Source organism: Anabrus simplex, chromosome 1 (genome assembly GCF_040414725.1).
Source record: "Anabrus simplex isolate iqAnaSimp1 chromosome 1, ASM4041472v1, whole genome shotgun sequence".
Lineage (NCBI taxonomy): Eukaryota > Metazoa > Arthropoda > Insecta > Orthoptera > Tettigoniidae > Anabrus > Anabrus simplex.
Window position 1 is genome coordinate 1,289,921,311 of NC_090265.1, and position 16,403 is coordinate 1,289,937,713.

General features: G+C 38.4%; 1 protein-coding gene across 1 annotated transcript in view; it reads right to left on the bottom strand.

Annotated features, from left to right (window-relative positions):
- PAN2 (PAN2-PAN3 deadenylation complex catalytic subunit PAN2) overlaps positions 1 to 16,403 on the bottom strand; it is a 317,774-nt gene that overhangs the window by 20,364 nt on the left and 281,007 nt on the right. Inside the window, exons 18-19 of the mRNA XM_067138515.2 lie at positions 6,675 to 6,804; positions 6,316 to 6,537 (exon numbers count right to left, since the gene is read on the bottom strand). Of these exons, the coding sequence (XP_066994616.1) occupies positions 6,316 to 6,537; positions 6,675 to 6,804 (352 nt within the window). The remainder of the gene's footprint in view (positions 1 to 6,315; positions 6,538 to 6,674; positions 6,805 to 16,403) is intronic.

Genomic DNA, 16,403 nt, shown 5'->3' on the forward strand with positions numbered 1-16,403 from the left:
CACCTCTCCACTGACAAACCACTATTTATTATTTATTTAGCGTATGGCTAACACATCACATTACATATAAATACAATAGTAATACATAATATTTACAGTTTGAAGTATTTACAGGTTCAAATTATTTACATAGTCAACACACAAGGGTGAGAGCAGAAAAAAGTCTCTTGGGTTTCCCTGGTAGGCAGTGAGAGGACACTGCTCCACAATATGCTGAACTGTTTGCTTCATGGCACCACAACTGCACGCTGCCGAATTAAGTACTCCCCATTTATGGAGGGAGTTGGCACATCTCTCATGGCCAGTCCGAATCCTGTTGATAGTTGTCCAGGTCTTTTGTGGAAGATCAAAACCCTCTGGTTTGTTTTTCAGCCATGGTAGTGTGAGCGTTCACAACGTCACCTATGGTATGTCATGATATCCAGGAGATGAAATATGCCATTTTCCGCGTCATTCTACGATAAAAACTGCCCAAGTTAGAATTTTTCCACCCGCTCCAGGACTCGATTTGCAGTATCCAGAGTCGTGCGACCGAGCTCTAGTTGCCGGTAATTAGCAGCAAGGCGGTGAAGAGCGCTTGTACTTGAAGATTTCTCACTCCAACCACGAGCGAGATGAAAGAGACGCGTTATCACGTGACAGAGAATCTAGGTCACTAGCTGAGCCCAGAGAGTATATCCAACGTGAAAACTAACATTATACCCTGTTTTCCTCGCTCATTCTCCACTGCCAACTTACCGCATTCAGCTGTTTTATTTCTGTTAATTTTTATAAATCGCGAAATACCCAATGGATAATTAAGCGCAAACATTCATTTGAATCAGGGAATTTTACGCATAATTATGAGACCGAGAAGTGCTCTACTTAACTGACAGAGCGGTAACTACGCTGTAAACAAGGGCGCGTCTTAATGACTAACAGATGTTGGACCCTAACCGTGACAGCGAACACAAGGAATCCCCTGTGCTCGTCATCATTCACCGCCAGAGACAAAAGGACGCTTTTGAGATTGCTGGAGAATCTACGAAGCTATTTCAAAAACATTCACTCAGTGGAAATGAGAATGCAAGAGCTACAATTTGATATCCTGTTCGTCACTATACGTTGCGTATTAACGGACCAACGTGTGAGAAAGGATTGCATTTTTTCCCCCACCCTCAGCATTCGGGTCTCTAGCGTAGCTTGCCTATATATTCAAGAGTTGAGAGGGAGACACTACCCAGTGCATTTTCAGTGTAACGCCAGTACGGTAGTATTTCGTCGTGGTTTGTGTGTGAGTCGTTTGTGAAGAAATAATCTTGTAATTTGAGCAGTGTAATACAGTGATTCATTAAAGTCTGTGAGTACGTGGAAATAATCACAATCTGAGTGAGATGTCAGCGCGTACAGTGTGCCGCTAATTAAGAAAATAGGACGGTACGAAACCGTAACAACCGCTGTCCGTGTGTCGAAGAGGTCGTGCGTCGAGCCTCATATGTGCCTAAACTAATACGGCTCAATTAACCTCAATAGCCAGGTATCTCAGTGCGTGGAGGTGCGTGTGTGTTCTCGACATAAATGAGAGATACAAAGAAAGTGCGTGAACGGCTCAGTGTCGGCATAATTAAGGGTAGTGTCACGTCTATAAATCCATAGTGCAGTTGAGAGCTCGACTCACGGCTAAGTGCATTAGAACAGGCCTGAACTAGTATCATGAAATACGAGAATGCTAATACATTAGTGGCCTAACCACTGTCGTTTCTAGGGAAACTAGTGAAATTTCCGGGCCTATAATAGCTGCCTACAAGAAGATTAGATAAATGAGAAGGGAATAATGTCGGGTTTCTGGGACATTACCGACATCGTGTTGGAATGCTCGTGCTAATGAGTGTATCCAACCATATATTCAAATTGTGATGTGTAATAAACTAACGCATTCACATGAGATAACTTCCCTCATTTACATGTCTGTGAGAACGTCGACATCCAGCTGAATGCCAGAGTTTTGCCTGTGTACCGGAGAGAACGAGACACCTAGCTGCGTGCCGGAATTTCGCCTGGTAGCCGAGAACGTCTGGAACGTCGCTGTCATGTGTGTGACCTGCCAGGAAGTCATCATGGGTCTTCACATCGCCGATGACGTGATGCAAGCAGCTTAAGCCCTCCTGTAAAGCTGTGAACGTGGTATCCAGAAGGCTGAGTACATTTCCAAGTATTTATATCTTTGAAGGTCGTGTCCCATTGTAAATATGTAGATTTTTCACTTAGATGTAACGTAGACTACAAGCACGCCATTTCAGAGGGATAATAATTATAATTTCATTTTTATTTGGGTCTTTTATAGAATACTTTCATCGTGGTTTTGGGACGACCATATTTTACTTCCATCCTTGTATAAGGGTTCGATAATGCATGACGTAATTATAAGGACCTTGGCTTAATTAAGTGTGAAGCGCTGTCAAGTAGAGAAGGCTTAAATATTCTGTAAAAATGACTCCAGTTATCGTCTTTCCATAGCATATACGAGTCATCAAGATTTTTCAGTAATTCATTATATTTTTTTTGGTGCGCTTCACCTGGTAGAGATCCCTCCTAATTAGTAACTAAGGCACCTGGAACAAGGCATCGAGACAGTGGGTATCTTACATCGTTAATTAATTAGTTCGCGAATGCGCAAGTTAATTTGGACCCTGGTGGCAGGAGATCATCATTAAATCTGCATCGTGGTCAATGTACCGAGAGGAAACGAGACGGCTGGACAGGCTGTAGCCATAATATATATTATGTAATGAAAATGTGAAGTCCCCGTGGAATCTGTTGTTAAGATACGCGATATGGATATCGTGATATGAATGTGCCGAGTATGGCTGGATATAAAGCCGGGATTTGTTGTCATGCCATTGTGGGCAGTATTGGAAGAAGTGAATAGATTATTTGCCGTGAAATAACTGTCTGGGAAGTGCTTGGCAGGCCGCCCCTTGAAAGTGTGTCACGGGCAGCTAACAGCTGGAGTTTTATGAGCCCCTTTAAACGGGGGAGTGAAGGCGTTTTCTTCAGTGAAATAGAACAGATACAAGTGGTGAGTTTCTTTCCTTTTGGCACAGAGATTACGTGTGTTAATTTAAATAGAGCCAACGTCGCAGAGATTCCAAATGAGCATTAAAGGAAGGATCCCTCCAATTTATTTCTTTAATTATTCACAGCATGTAGGGAATTCCAGGTCAGATATACCCTGTCTCAGAAGGTCCTGAGTTCATTGCAGGAGACAGTAAAGCTTACTGTCACAAGCGGCAGGTGACTAAGGCCACCTGTAATCCATTGTGTGTATGTGAAATGTATATATTCTTGTCCATTTGTTGCAGGTAGTGCTATAATACTTTGTTTATGATGTCTGGTATTGAAGTCGCTAAATGCTTGTCCATAGGTAACATCGTTGAGTAAATAATGTCCTGATATGTGTGTTGATAAAATCCTAATGAAATGAGCGTGTTTATTATACTGCATATTTGGCAACGTTTAACTTAAGGAAGGGTTGTAACGCGACTTTCAAAGGATTGGGAGTGTAAATTGCCTATTTCAGTTCATACGATACTAGCAAACTTATATCATAATTTGATGCAAATTGAATATATTAATTCTTGGCAGGTAAACAGATTTACAGCGGGGTGTGTCCATAATGATTAAATATGTGTGTGATTTAATATAAGTATAGAGTGAAATAATTAGAGAGAAAACGCCTCTCTAAGTCTGAGGTAGTGTAATAGTTCGAGAGGGAACGCCTTCTTAAGTTTGAATATTTAAACGTATAATGAAGTGTAGAAAAAGACTATCGAACATTTAAACGTCAAGATCACCCAAGTTACTGTATGTAAGGTGTTTGTATGGCATACCCATGTAAATAATGTGTTTCACTAGTATAAGTAAAAATTTGTTATACAAGATACTGTCTCTCTTCTCATTAGTAATGAAATGGTATTCCTCTCATAATTAACTTTTCCCCCCATTATAGAGACTATTACTAAAGAACTTATCGCCCCATCGGACAGTCCATAGACCCGAAAATGCGATACCGGCTCGGCTAGCGAATTATTCTAGTAGGGGAGGGTGAGGCTTCGACAAACCGGGCTGAGTTCGAGGCTCACTGATGGTGCTCCATTCTAACGTCATATTTATGAACAATGGTAACAGGTTCATGTACTGATGCCTTGGAACGGTACAGTAGATAGTGATATTCTGATGGAGCACTGGATATCCATACTTGCTTCCAGGCCTGAAGCAGATTAAAGTTAGCGTCTGCTAGGTTTCTGGCTGTTCTAACAGGTGGGTGTCTAGATTTTAGCCTGTTAATAAGAGCATCATTCATGTCACCATGGATTGGCAACTGACTGTTGTTAGTTATTTTCTTATAATCTCGTAGGAGAGCATTTTCTCGACGGAGGTGAGGTGGTGGAATATGGGATAGAACAGGCAGCCAGAAAGTGGGAGTAGATCTAATTGTCCCTGATATCATACGCTGTTGCTTCACGTCCGTAGGTTTAACCTCAAAGTGCCCTACAGTGACCCCTGGGTGGTGCTAAGAAAGCAACAACATTGGCAGACAGACAATCCTTGAGATCTCCTGGCTTAAAATATATCACGATGACATACCACTTAGTTGAGCAGCTCGTCTTCTTTCTCCCAAATCTTCCGAGCCCAAACTTTGCAACATTTTGAATACTGGATACTGTGGTTCAAATCCATGTGAGATTTGTGCTGGACAAAGTGGAGGCAGGAAAGGTTTTTCTCAGGGTATTCTGGTTTCCTTGTCATCTTTCATCCCAGCAACACTCTCCATTAACATTTCATTTCATTTGTTAGTCATTCATCCTTGCCCCAGAGGAGTGCGACAGGCTTTGGCAGCCGGCACATTTCCTATCCTCGCTGCTAGATGGGGGCTTCATTCATTCCATTCCTGACCCGGTCAGATGACTGGAAATAGGCTGTGGATTTTCACTAAAATGCATAAAAATATGTTATCCATGTTTTCAGTTATCTGCGCAAATTTTTCTGGTGATTAGCCCGGATAATCGAAGGTTGCTGTATATCTTTTCAGGCACTTCTATGTTTTTCAAACTAAAAATATGAAGTACAAATCAAATGTTAATAAAGCAGTTACACATATTTTGAAAAATAAACAAATTTAAGTACAAGTTAGGGACCTCAATTTTACTGTTATTCTCTCAACAAACAATAAATACACTGAACCTGACACTGGCCATTACTTGCTCTGACTGATATAAAAACAAAGTATTAGGTTAGTATTCAAAAAGTACAAACAGAACAATGAATTTATATTCATACAGAAGATGTGGTCAAAACTAATAATTAACATAGATTCTATTTTTTAATACATAACAACATTGCTCAGGTCAATGATACATGTACAAAGGTTGAGGGAGCCGTAGAACAATGGAGAACAAGACACTGGAGAGAAGGACTCAGGATCAGCCATAAGAAGACAAAATACATGTTCAGCAACTTTGCACAACCAGAGTTGTTTAGTCCACACAGCAATGTCATCCTTATTGGTAAACCAGCAATGATGACTGATAGGTACCTTGGTTATATCATTACCAGTGATGCCACGATCAGTGACACGTCAAGCACCACATCAATGATGGATGGATGAAAAGGCAATCACTGACAGCTGTTTCGTGTGATAGATGTGATACCCAGAAGCTTAAAGGCTTAAAGGGAGAGTTTACACGACAGTCATCAGACCTGCCCTCATGTATGGCTCTAAATGCTGAACAAGGCAGATGAAGATCAGCATATGCATGCCACAGGGATGAAGTGCTGCAGTGATCTGGGGGCATTACATTGACTGACCAAATGCATAATGAGCACATGCAAGGATCCTTTGGTATCAGTGCTATTAGTGAGAAACTGGAGGAAAAATAACTCCGCTGGGATGGACATGTCAAACGGTGTGATAAAGATCATCCTGTACAGAAAGCTATTACCATTGCTAAATCAAGTAGAGGCTGAGGATGCCCAAGAGCAACATGGTAATGAACAGCCGAAGCTGCCTTGAGGATCCTAGTGGCCCAGATAAAGAACTGGAGGCAATATTCTCTTCAGACCAGAAGAGCCAATCCTGAGTGTTACTTCATTAGTGCGCATACTGTGGGCACATATATGGCCAGGAAAAAAGAAGAAGAATAAGAATAAGAAGAAAAAGAATAATTTATTTTAAAAATATATTTTTCCAGTAGCACAAGTACACATTTTCCTTAATTTGACTACAGAGATCAACATCTTATGAATATTATAAATCTTGTAAATGGTTATAAATACCTGAAGTCATTTTTCAAACCATGGCCAACAAACGTGACACCATTGTCAACTAAAAATCTTAATTTCTGGTAAGTTGATTTCAATGTAGTAAGGTGTTTTGAACTGAAATTAGCATCCAAATCACCAGGTTTGATCCCAGAGAACTTGGTTAGATAATCAACCACTTGTTCTTGAGTTGAAATATAATCATCAATGAACGCTGTCCCTTCCAATGGACCTTGCCTTCAAAAGAAAGTACGACAAAAGTTTACACAAAAGTAGAATCCTTAATATTTTTTGGGAAATATATATATATATAATATATATACACACACACACAGAAAATATAATTATAAAACTAGTGAACAGTTGTAGCTCACCCTCTGATGCATGTTATTCTGGCAACAGACATATGTGATGGTTTGATAAAGGACATTTTTCCATCACTACGCAGCTCTGATTCTTCTTGGTTTAATGTTACAAATTCAGCATCCATTGCAACAATGTCACCTGAAGAAAAAAAAACTTATCAATACACAATAAGACATACAAGAAAGAAAACAAACACAAATAATACAATAAACGAACAGTCAGAAATGGCCTCAAAGCAAGCAATTTTGAATCAAAGTTTGTTCTAAATGGCCCCAATGTGCTCTGAGCACTGAAAAGAAAAAAAAAACAGTAAGAGTGTAATTTTACAATGTTGGGAGAAACAGTTGGTGATGCAGCATTATCCTATTGTCAGTTTCATGTCAGGATAGGGTCTGTTATTCACGATATATGTGTTATGGCTAGTGGACAGTCCTACAACTTTGCTAGACTTGTTTATATTGTGCTTTTCCTTTGCTAGTAGTTTAATATCGCACTAACACATGCAGGTTTCTGGCAATACTGGGATCGGAAATGGCTCCTGTGGCCTCAATTAAGGTGCTTATAACCGCATGACCCATACTGTGTAGCTTTGATTCTCTGTCCTATCGGCAAGGAGAAGGGAAAATAATTTTTACAATACAATTTTATTTACAAGTGGCAGATGATAACTACAGTAAGCATGTCTGCTTTGAGTGAAATGAAAGACATGTTAGATAGACAATTCAATACAATTTTATTTACAAGTGGCCAATGATAATGACAGTATGAGTTAAATGACATCATCGTATGCAACTGCAACATTAATAAAGGAATAACATGAAATAAATGAAAACCGACTAGTTAATTTTACTTTTATGGTTGTTATATTGGAGTGTTGGTAAGATACCTTCAGATTGGACAAAAGCAGTAATTGCACCCATCTATAAGCAAGGGAACAGGAAGGATTGCGACAACTATCGAGGTATCTCATTGATTAGTATACCAGGCAAAGTATTCACTGGCATTTTGGAAGGAAGGGTGCGATCAGTCGTTGAGAGGAAGTTGGATGAAAACCAGTGTAAATAATGATGATGATAATAATAATAATAATAATAATAATAATAATAATAATAATAATAATAATAATAATAATAATAATAATAATAATAATAATAATCGTATGGCCTCAGCTACCATGTGCAGACATTTCAATTTGACGCCATCTGGCTGTCTGCTCGTCAATTTCGACGTTCCGTTTTACTCTAGGCCCACAAGATGGCAGACCGAGTAAACCGAAACTCTCTTGGTCGTCTATGGCTGAGATTTAATGAATTTTGTTGGGTAAACACCAAATGTGTCACCAGAGATCTTTTACATGCCGACATCGTACGACATGGAGTGTCTAATGGACTTTTTTACGCCCTTCAAAAATCCGACTACCTCTGCCGGGTTTGAACCCGCTATCTTGGGATCCAGAGGCCGACACTCTACCAACTGATCCACAGAGGCAGGTGATCATCTGCTGAAAGATATAAAATGGCAGGGAGGGATTCAGTTAGGTGGAAATGTAGTAAGCAGTCTGGCCTATGCTGACGACTTGGTCTTAATGGCAGATTGTGCCGAAAGCCGGCAGTGTAATATCTTGGAACTTTAAAAGAGGTGCAATGAGTATGGTATGAAAATTAGCCTCTCGAAGACTAAATTGATGTCAGTAGGTAAGAAACTCGATAGAATTGAATGTCAGATTGGTGATACAAAGCTAGAACAGGTCGATAATTTCAAGTATTTAGGTTGTGTGTTCTCCCAGGATAGTAATATAGTAAGTGAGATTGAATCAAGGTGTCATAAAGCTAATACAGTGAGCTTGCAGTTGCGATCAACAGTATTCTGTGAGAAGGAAGTCAGCTCCCAGACGAAACTATCTTTACATCGGTCTGTTTTCAGACCAACTTTGCTTTACGGGAGCGAAAGCTGGGCAGACTCAGGATAGCTTATTCATAAGTTAGAAGTAACAGACATGAAAGTAGCAAGAATGATTGCTGGTACAAACTGGTGGGAACAATGGCAGGAGGGTGGTACTTGGAATGAGGAGATAAAGGCAATTTAGGAATGAACTTGATGGATGAAGCTGTACGCATAAACCGGCGTCGGTGGTGGTGTCATGTGAGGCGAATGGAGGAGGATAGGTTACCTAGGAGAAAAATGGACTCTGTTATGGAGGGTAAGAGAAGTAGAGGTAGACCAAGACGACAATGGTTAGACTCGGTTTCTAATGATTTAAAGATAAGAGGTATAGAACTAAATGAGGCCATAACACTAGTTGCAAATCGAGGATTGTGGCGACGTTTAGTAAATTCACAGGGGCTTGCAGACTGAACGCTGAAAGGCATAACAGTCTATAATGATAATGTATGTATGTATATTATTGAAGTTATGTAATGCAAACTAACTTAAATGGCTGGTCGTCTACTGACACGGATGGCTAATTACATAGCCCAAGCATATGTTTCAAAACATGATAATTTACAAAATTTTATACACCATATAACCACTGCCCTAATTTTCCTAAGTCTACCGCATAAGATTCTCTATTCAATAATACACACATCATGGGTTGGAATTTATATTCAGGAGTTAATATGAAGGAAATTCTCACATGTTCTTGTCCTAAAGGATTGTAAGGAAACCATTGTGGTGGTACCATCATATCTAGAGACAGCTTCCTAATAGTACTCCTCTCGGTGGAGGGAGGGATTCGGAATTGATATTTTGATGGTCTAATCATGGATATGACTTGTTATTTGTAAAGAAAATGTTAATTTTGGTTATAAAATAACTGTGTGGCAGCGCAGCTTCCCCCAAGACCTGATAACATCATTGCAATAAGATTATCTGAGAAGTATGAAGTCAAAGGACCAATCTATGCAGTGATACATTTACATTAAATGAACTGCTTATTCTTGAAGAATAATTGCTAAAGACCCAAGAACAAAATTTTGTGACGTTCATTTTCCGAACATAAATGCCTGAGTTGTAGGACGTTGTCATGTCAAAAGAAATATATTTTAAACTGGTACAATTATCCAAATAAGGTTGTTATACTGATATTACATCCCAATAACTATTTATATGGATCTGGAGATACTGAAAATTTTGTCCTGCAGGAGTTCTTTAATGTGACAGTAAATCTATACACATGAGGTTGATGTATTTGAGCACCTTAAAATACTATCCAACGGAGCCAGTAAACAACATGGCACCTCAAGTAAGGTTAAAGCACTGAATACATCAAGGAAAATGTGAACAACTGGCAAACACATCAGAGCTGCATGACCTGACTAATCCACGAACAAGTCTCAACTTAAATCTTCAGGTAAATAAGTAAGGAAATAATCACTGTTTAATGTAGCAAGAACTGCAGTTTTATCTCACATAGCCCCCTGTTGGTTGGGCTGATAGAATATATCCATGGTATCTCCTGCCTGTCATAAGAGGTGACCACAAGGGGAACCTCCAGTGGTTCTCAACTTGGGAACAGATGTCTGCAAACTGAGCTAACAATCCAGTAAGCATGATTTATCCACCTAACCAAGTACTATGATCATGTAACTTCTAGTGTGTGCCAAAAATTCATGGGTTGGATAGTTCATGTTTGCTTTTGTCTCGGTATGTGTAATGCTTTGCAGGGTAAGAAATTAATTCATAATATATGTTATATTAATAGATATAACCATGCAAAAAGATTGTGTTTTTTTAATAATTAAAGGAGATCAATTTTATTTTGACTTAAAGAATGACTAATGAATGAATGAATTAATATTTGTTTAGATTTTCTTTTTCAGATACAGTGATAGCAGTTTTCTTTATTGTGTACAGAATATACAGTAGTGCTCAATGATTTCAATACACCCAATAATTTACATAAAATTCCCTGTAAATTCAGTATAAAACTGTTGGTTATGGTTGAGTAAGTTAAAGAATAATGCTATGGACACACCACATTGTTTTGCAATTTGACAAATTGATAAACCTGCTTCTCTGAGGGCTACAATTGAAGCATGCTTTTCTATGGATATCTCCACTCTTAGAGCCATACTAATGATGCATACCCTGCAACTGTCACTAAGAGAATGAAATGCAATGCATCTTAGCAATATTTGATATTCATTATGGACTTTGAAACATTACAGGGAATAACAGAGGTGTGTCTAATGTGCCTTCAGCCTTCAAGTAGGTAAACAAACATACCAGGTCAGGTTGTTATTGTTTATATACACAACATATGTTTTGCATAACATTCCATCTAGATGAAAACACACACATAAACCTGACATTGTTACAAATATTTTGGGTAGTGCATTACACCCTTCATTTCCAGAAGACAACAGGCAGTAATAAGGATTTACTATGGCCAAGACAACCAAGTGAATCAACTAACACTGATGGTAAATTCATCAGAATTATAGTAAGAGAAATAGGTTCAAAGCTGCATTATAATTACGTGCAGAGTTAGTAGAAATGAACAAGAACATATCTGTTACAACAGTAAAAAAGGATACTGCCTGAAGCTGGCTTAAAAGGATGTGTGGCAGCACGGAAACATCATCTGAAGCTGATAAATAAAAAGAAGATACCGGAATGGGTTAGGAAACATCAATAATTGGACAACTGAAGTGTGAAAGAAAGTGATGAATGAAAGGGTGGCCCAGCAGTCCATTCTACCTACAGTTAAATATGACAGAGTACTATTATGGTTAGGGGATTCTTTTTAGGAGATAGTGTGGGAGACATTGTGAAAATAGAAGGGCATATTGACCAGAAGTCATACTATCACATACTTCAGTATCATGTAGATTGTGGCTGATAGGGAAAAATATTTACCTTGCAAGAGGATGATATCCAGTACGCTGTATGAAGTAGATTGCATCAAGGAAAAAAGAAGGTTCGAAACCGCATGGCTCGAATTTGTGAGGCAATCATTAAATGTAAGGGAGGACACTTTAATGAAAGCAAAAATATTTTTTCTTTTTGTACTGTATATGTTTAAGTTTATATGATTATATATTTGGAGAAATAAAGTTCCTTTTGTGTTCATATTTGAAATACTAGACAACTGTTATGATGTCTTGAAATTAATGAGCAGTAGTGTAAATGCACAATTTTTTCTCAATCAGTTGTAGCTGAACAATATTAGCATCAAGTCACTGCTGTCATACCACTGTAAGTGTAGCTATAATGTCTTGAGCACTGAGAATTAACCATCAAGCCACTGCCGTCATATCTCTGCAAATACAGCTAATATATCATCATGTAATGGGCAGAGTAGGACTGGTGATGATGATGATGATGATGATGATGATGATGATGATGATGATGATGATGATCGTATAGCCTCAGCTACTATGTGCAGACATTTTGAGTTGACACCATTAGCATCTAGGCTACCTGTGTGTCAGTTTCGGTATTCCATTTTACTCTACTGGATGTCAAGAGAAATGGATCTCTGTTGAGTGATCTATGGTTGGGTTTTAATTAAATATTTGTTAACGAAACATCAAATGTGTCACGAGAGATCTTTTTCATGCCAACATCATAGGACATGAAGTGTCAAATAAACTTTTTTCTGCCTTCTGCTGCATGGAACAGCACTTCACCTCTCCTCACACAAAGCTCTTACCCTATACAGAGGTGGGCCATATTGCTCTTTGCACTAAATATACTCCACCATTTTCCGTTCCCAAGTCCGGAATGGGAGAGGAGGATTAGCTGGCTTGGCAACCAGCTGTAAAAACTGCTAACGCCGAGTGTCGAGCGGCAATAAGTAACTCGACCCCCCATAAGGGGCCAACGGATTTGGGTGGATGAGCCCCATTGGGTGGGGTGATGGTCCTCTCAGTGTAGGAAATGACACTGGAACCCATCATCTGTGTTTTTGGCCCAGCGGCAAAACGGACGGAGGAACCTCCTTTATGTGCTTCTCAACGGCCATGGAGGCGGATGAGGTCATGCCAGATGGACTGGCTGTGAAGGCGTAACTCAATGGTATTTCGAGTCTGCAGCAGTCCGTTGCAGTCGTGGTACTAGAGCCTCCACGTCGCATTTCATTTGTGTCGCAGGGTATAGTTCTGAGATCATAGTGTGTGGGTCACTTTCTTGCAAGCTGTGATCCACCTTAAACAAAATCGCTCTTGTGGCACTTTTTCCTGCTGTTACGCTCTTTAACTCAAGTCCAACGGTGAGGAGATAAGGATGGTGATAAAGTTGGAGCTAGAAAATCAGTTGAAATTGATAAGATTTCTGGGGATATACTAAAGGCAATTGGTTAGGATATAGTGCCATATCTGAAATACTTATCTGATTATTATTTGCATGAAGGAGCTATAGCTGCCATATAGTAGCCCCAGTGTACAAAGTAAAGGGTGATATACTGTACCCTCTGACAAGGGCTGTATTAGTAAAATAAGAGTCACTCCATTTATAATTCCTCATCATGCTCTATTATATTAATTTCAGTCATGTGAGGAAAGTTGAAACCAATCAGAAACTGCACATGTTGACAAACTTAATATGCAACAGATCAATATTCATGATACACCGCAATTGTAATACATTTTATGGATGCACACTTCATAGATAATTAAGGTTATATTTATGAACGTTTCAGTACATGCTAGTAAGTAGCCAGTTGTCAGTTCAGTGGCATGTCTCATGTTCAAATAACCCTTCATAACTTTCGGAATCAAGATGGTGCCAAAACGTGTGGTGCTACTGAATTTTCAGACTCATGTAATTCAGCCTATTTTGGCAGGTTTTGATGGGACCGCAAGATGAAATATAATTTATATTGCTCAAAGACAAGGTGTCATGAGTGAAGAAAAGCTTAGAATTCAAGAAAGAAAATTGAGGACGCTAAGTTTGAATTTACCACAATTAAGTCCAAGGAAGGATGCTCATGCAAGCCTTGCTTTTAGTGGGATGCAATTTGCATATAGGAACCATTATACGTGTAAGTTCGCTCTTAACAGTTGTCTTCAGGACTGTCTCCATGACATTTTATTCTCTGATGGGAGACGAAAGGACTCTTAAGTATCATAAGTATTACTACTTCTGAGACATTAAGAAAATTTCTGTTAAAGTAACAGTGAGATTATGTATCACTATGAGCAGGAACTTTAAAAAGGTTCAGTGATCACATTTCAAGAAAATGTTGGCAGTTTATGTGAATGCCATTTATGGTATTACTAACAATGTGCACAGGGTTATGAACTCGGGTACTAGATCGAGTCATACGGTTCAACGTGTTAGTTCAGTACAGTACCAGGAGAACTTTATTTAAGAAAAGCTATGGTTTGTCATCTTAGGAGTGTCACTGACTTCAGTCGTCGTTTCTATCTGGTTTAATCCTGGTAAGGAAGTAGTGTTTGGAACTTTGTTGCAGTCAGCAAACAGTGTTTGTGTTAAATCTGTTTATTCTTTAGTGCTGAATATTTTCAGTAATGAGAAAATGTTGCAAGTGAGATAGGAGATATGAAAATTTTCAAAGAAAAATCCATTGTGGCATACCCTAACGAAAAAAAAAAAAAAAAGAAAAAGAAAAAGAAAAAGAAAAAGAAAAAAAGAAGTTGATTAAAATGTTACCAGTGTTAGCTAAGCCAGTGATGTCAGTGCAAATTTGCAACCTATCATATCCAGTGTAACCATAAAGAAATAAATTCTACAGTGCCTATGTGGTTGTTAGGTGTAGAAGTTGCCGCAGTGAGGGAGGAATTAAGACGTTATGCCAGGTAATAAGCCCTGTGGGGGTATCATAAGTGATCATAAGTCTTCAATAAAAGATATTTAGTGGAGGAAGTTAACAGTGAGAATAAGTCTGCAAAGTTGTGATATGTGTAGTATCTTCCATAAGTACAAAGCATTATGACCAGTGTCTCCCTGCAAGAGATCAGTTCCAGCATTTTTTTGAGTATATCAAATACAGTAGAGACAATACGTGACACTGAGCGAGATATCGAGGGACAGCTATTGGAGCTCTCTCTAGCGAGTAGACCTGAAAACTACTGATTCTGTCATTAGAACACGTGTATTTTTGTGTGAAGTTTTTGGTGTTATTTATGAATTTTCAATGAGTTGACATAATTAAATAGTAGCGTGTGTCATTCCTTGATATCTCCTCTCAACATGAGGGGAAAGGTATATGCTGTGTTTGGCTGCAGTAACTATGAAGTAGAGAAGAATGCGCGGTCGTCCTTCAGGTTCCCTCGTGACAAGCAAATGTAAGTAATATTGTGTTTGCATATATATTTTTCCAGTGACAGAGATTTTTATAGTAATTCATAATCTTCTGACCTGCTCGACCCATATTTTAACTCGCTTAAAATGTAATACGCATATTTTATTGTATAGTGCAGCAGTTAACCTTCAATACCGATGTGTTGTTGTAGGTGTGATCTGTGGGTTTTGAAACATCACAGAAGTGATTTGGATAAGGTGTACAAGAAAGAAGGGACGTTACGCTTATATAAGAATTATAAGATCTGTTCAGATCATTTCCTGGCCAGCGACTTAAAAAATCCTCGACTATACAGCCAAGGGTATGTTACATTTTTACTTTAATTGTACATAAATATTCCTCAAAGCATCACTATCGACAACATTTTCGTACTTTCCTTTCTTTTATCCTTCTTCTCAGATTAAAGCCGGGATTTTATAGATTATCTTTCTGTTAGTAGGCTTCATGTTGAGTGGAAAATTGTCCAGCTATTAAATGTTAATTCATTGCATCATATGTGTAAGGAATGTGCCAATATTTTTATTGACAAGTGTCTTAATGTGATGATACAATGTTTTTAAATGAGAAAAAAGACAAATCCAACCGTAAGAGTTCAGGCAGGAATGCTAAAGCTAAAAAAGTAATGCATAAATGAAAGATCAAGCCATTTCACAGCAGTCCATTTCACATCTTGTTTATACTGTATGTCTAATTTAAGTCTTTGAATAATAACCTTTTAAATAATTCTTCATTTATTTTTCCAGAATTGCTTTAGCAACTTCGAAGTTAATATCTCAATAACACTTTCTTTCTAGATGTAATTTATTTATCCACTTCCGTATATACATTTCCATTGATATTTGAATTTAGCGCGATTTTTTCAGGTCAAGACACTAGGAGCGCCACCGTCGAATTGTCTACCATTTTAGCAAGGCTAAATCCGTGTCGCGTATTGTCTCTACTGTATTCGAGTATATCCAAGGCAGAGATAATGTGCATTTGTGAATTAATTAGCTTCCAAAGTCCTCTTGTGAAAACAGGCCTATTTGTAAACCTTTTTAATGTGTAAATTACCCTGTGGCTAGGATATAAACCTTGATGGCATATCTACTGACCCTTGTGTTCAAGTTCATTTGTCATTTAGCCCAGTATTCAAGCCTACTGCAGTGTTTAAGTGAATTGTACACTGACAGCCATTTCCTATATAATTTTTGAAATTTTTCTGAGAATTTTCTGGTGTGTTATGACTAGGATGTTATTTTGAACTTTACTGAAAGCTTATTTCTCCTCAGATAGCTGCACAGGACCTAAGCTCTGTCAAGTGTTTTTGTCGGAGCCAATGGCCAACGAATTACCATATTAGGTTATTGAGAGGCAATTTTCAGTATGTATTCATGTAAATAACAATAACAACTGTTAATTATCCATGAGTTTATTTCCATTTCTTTTCATTGATAGCAGAGTCTGTATATCATTATGAGTGTTGCTT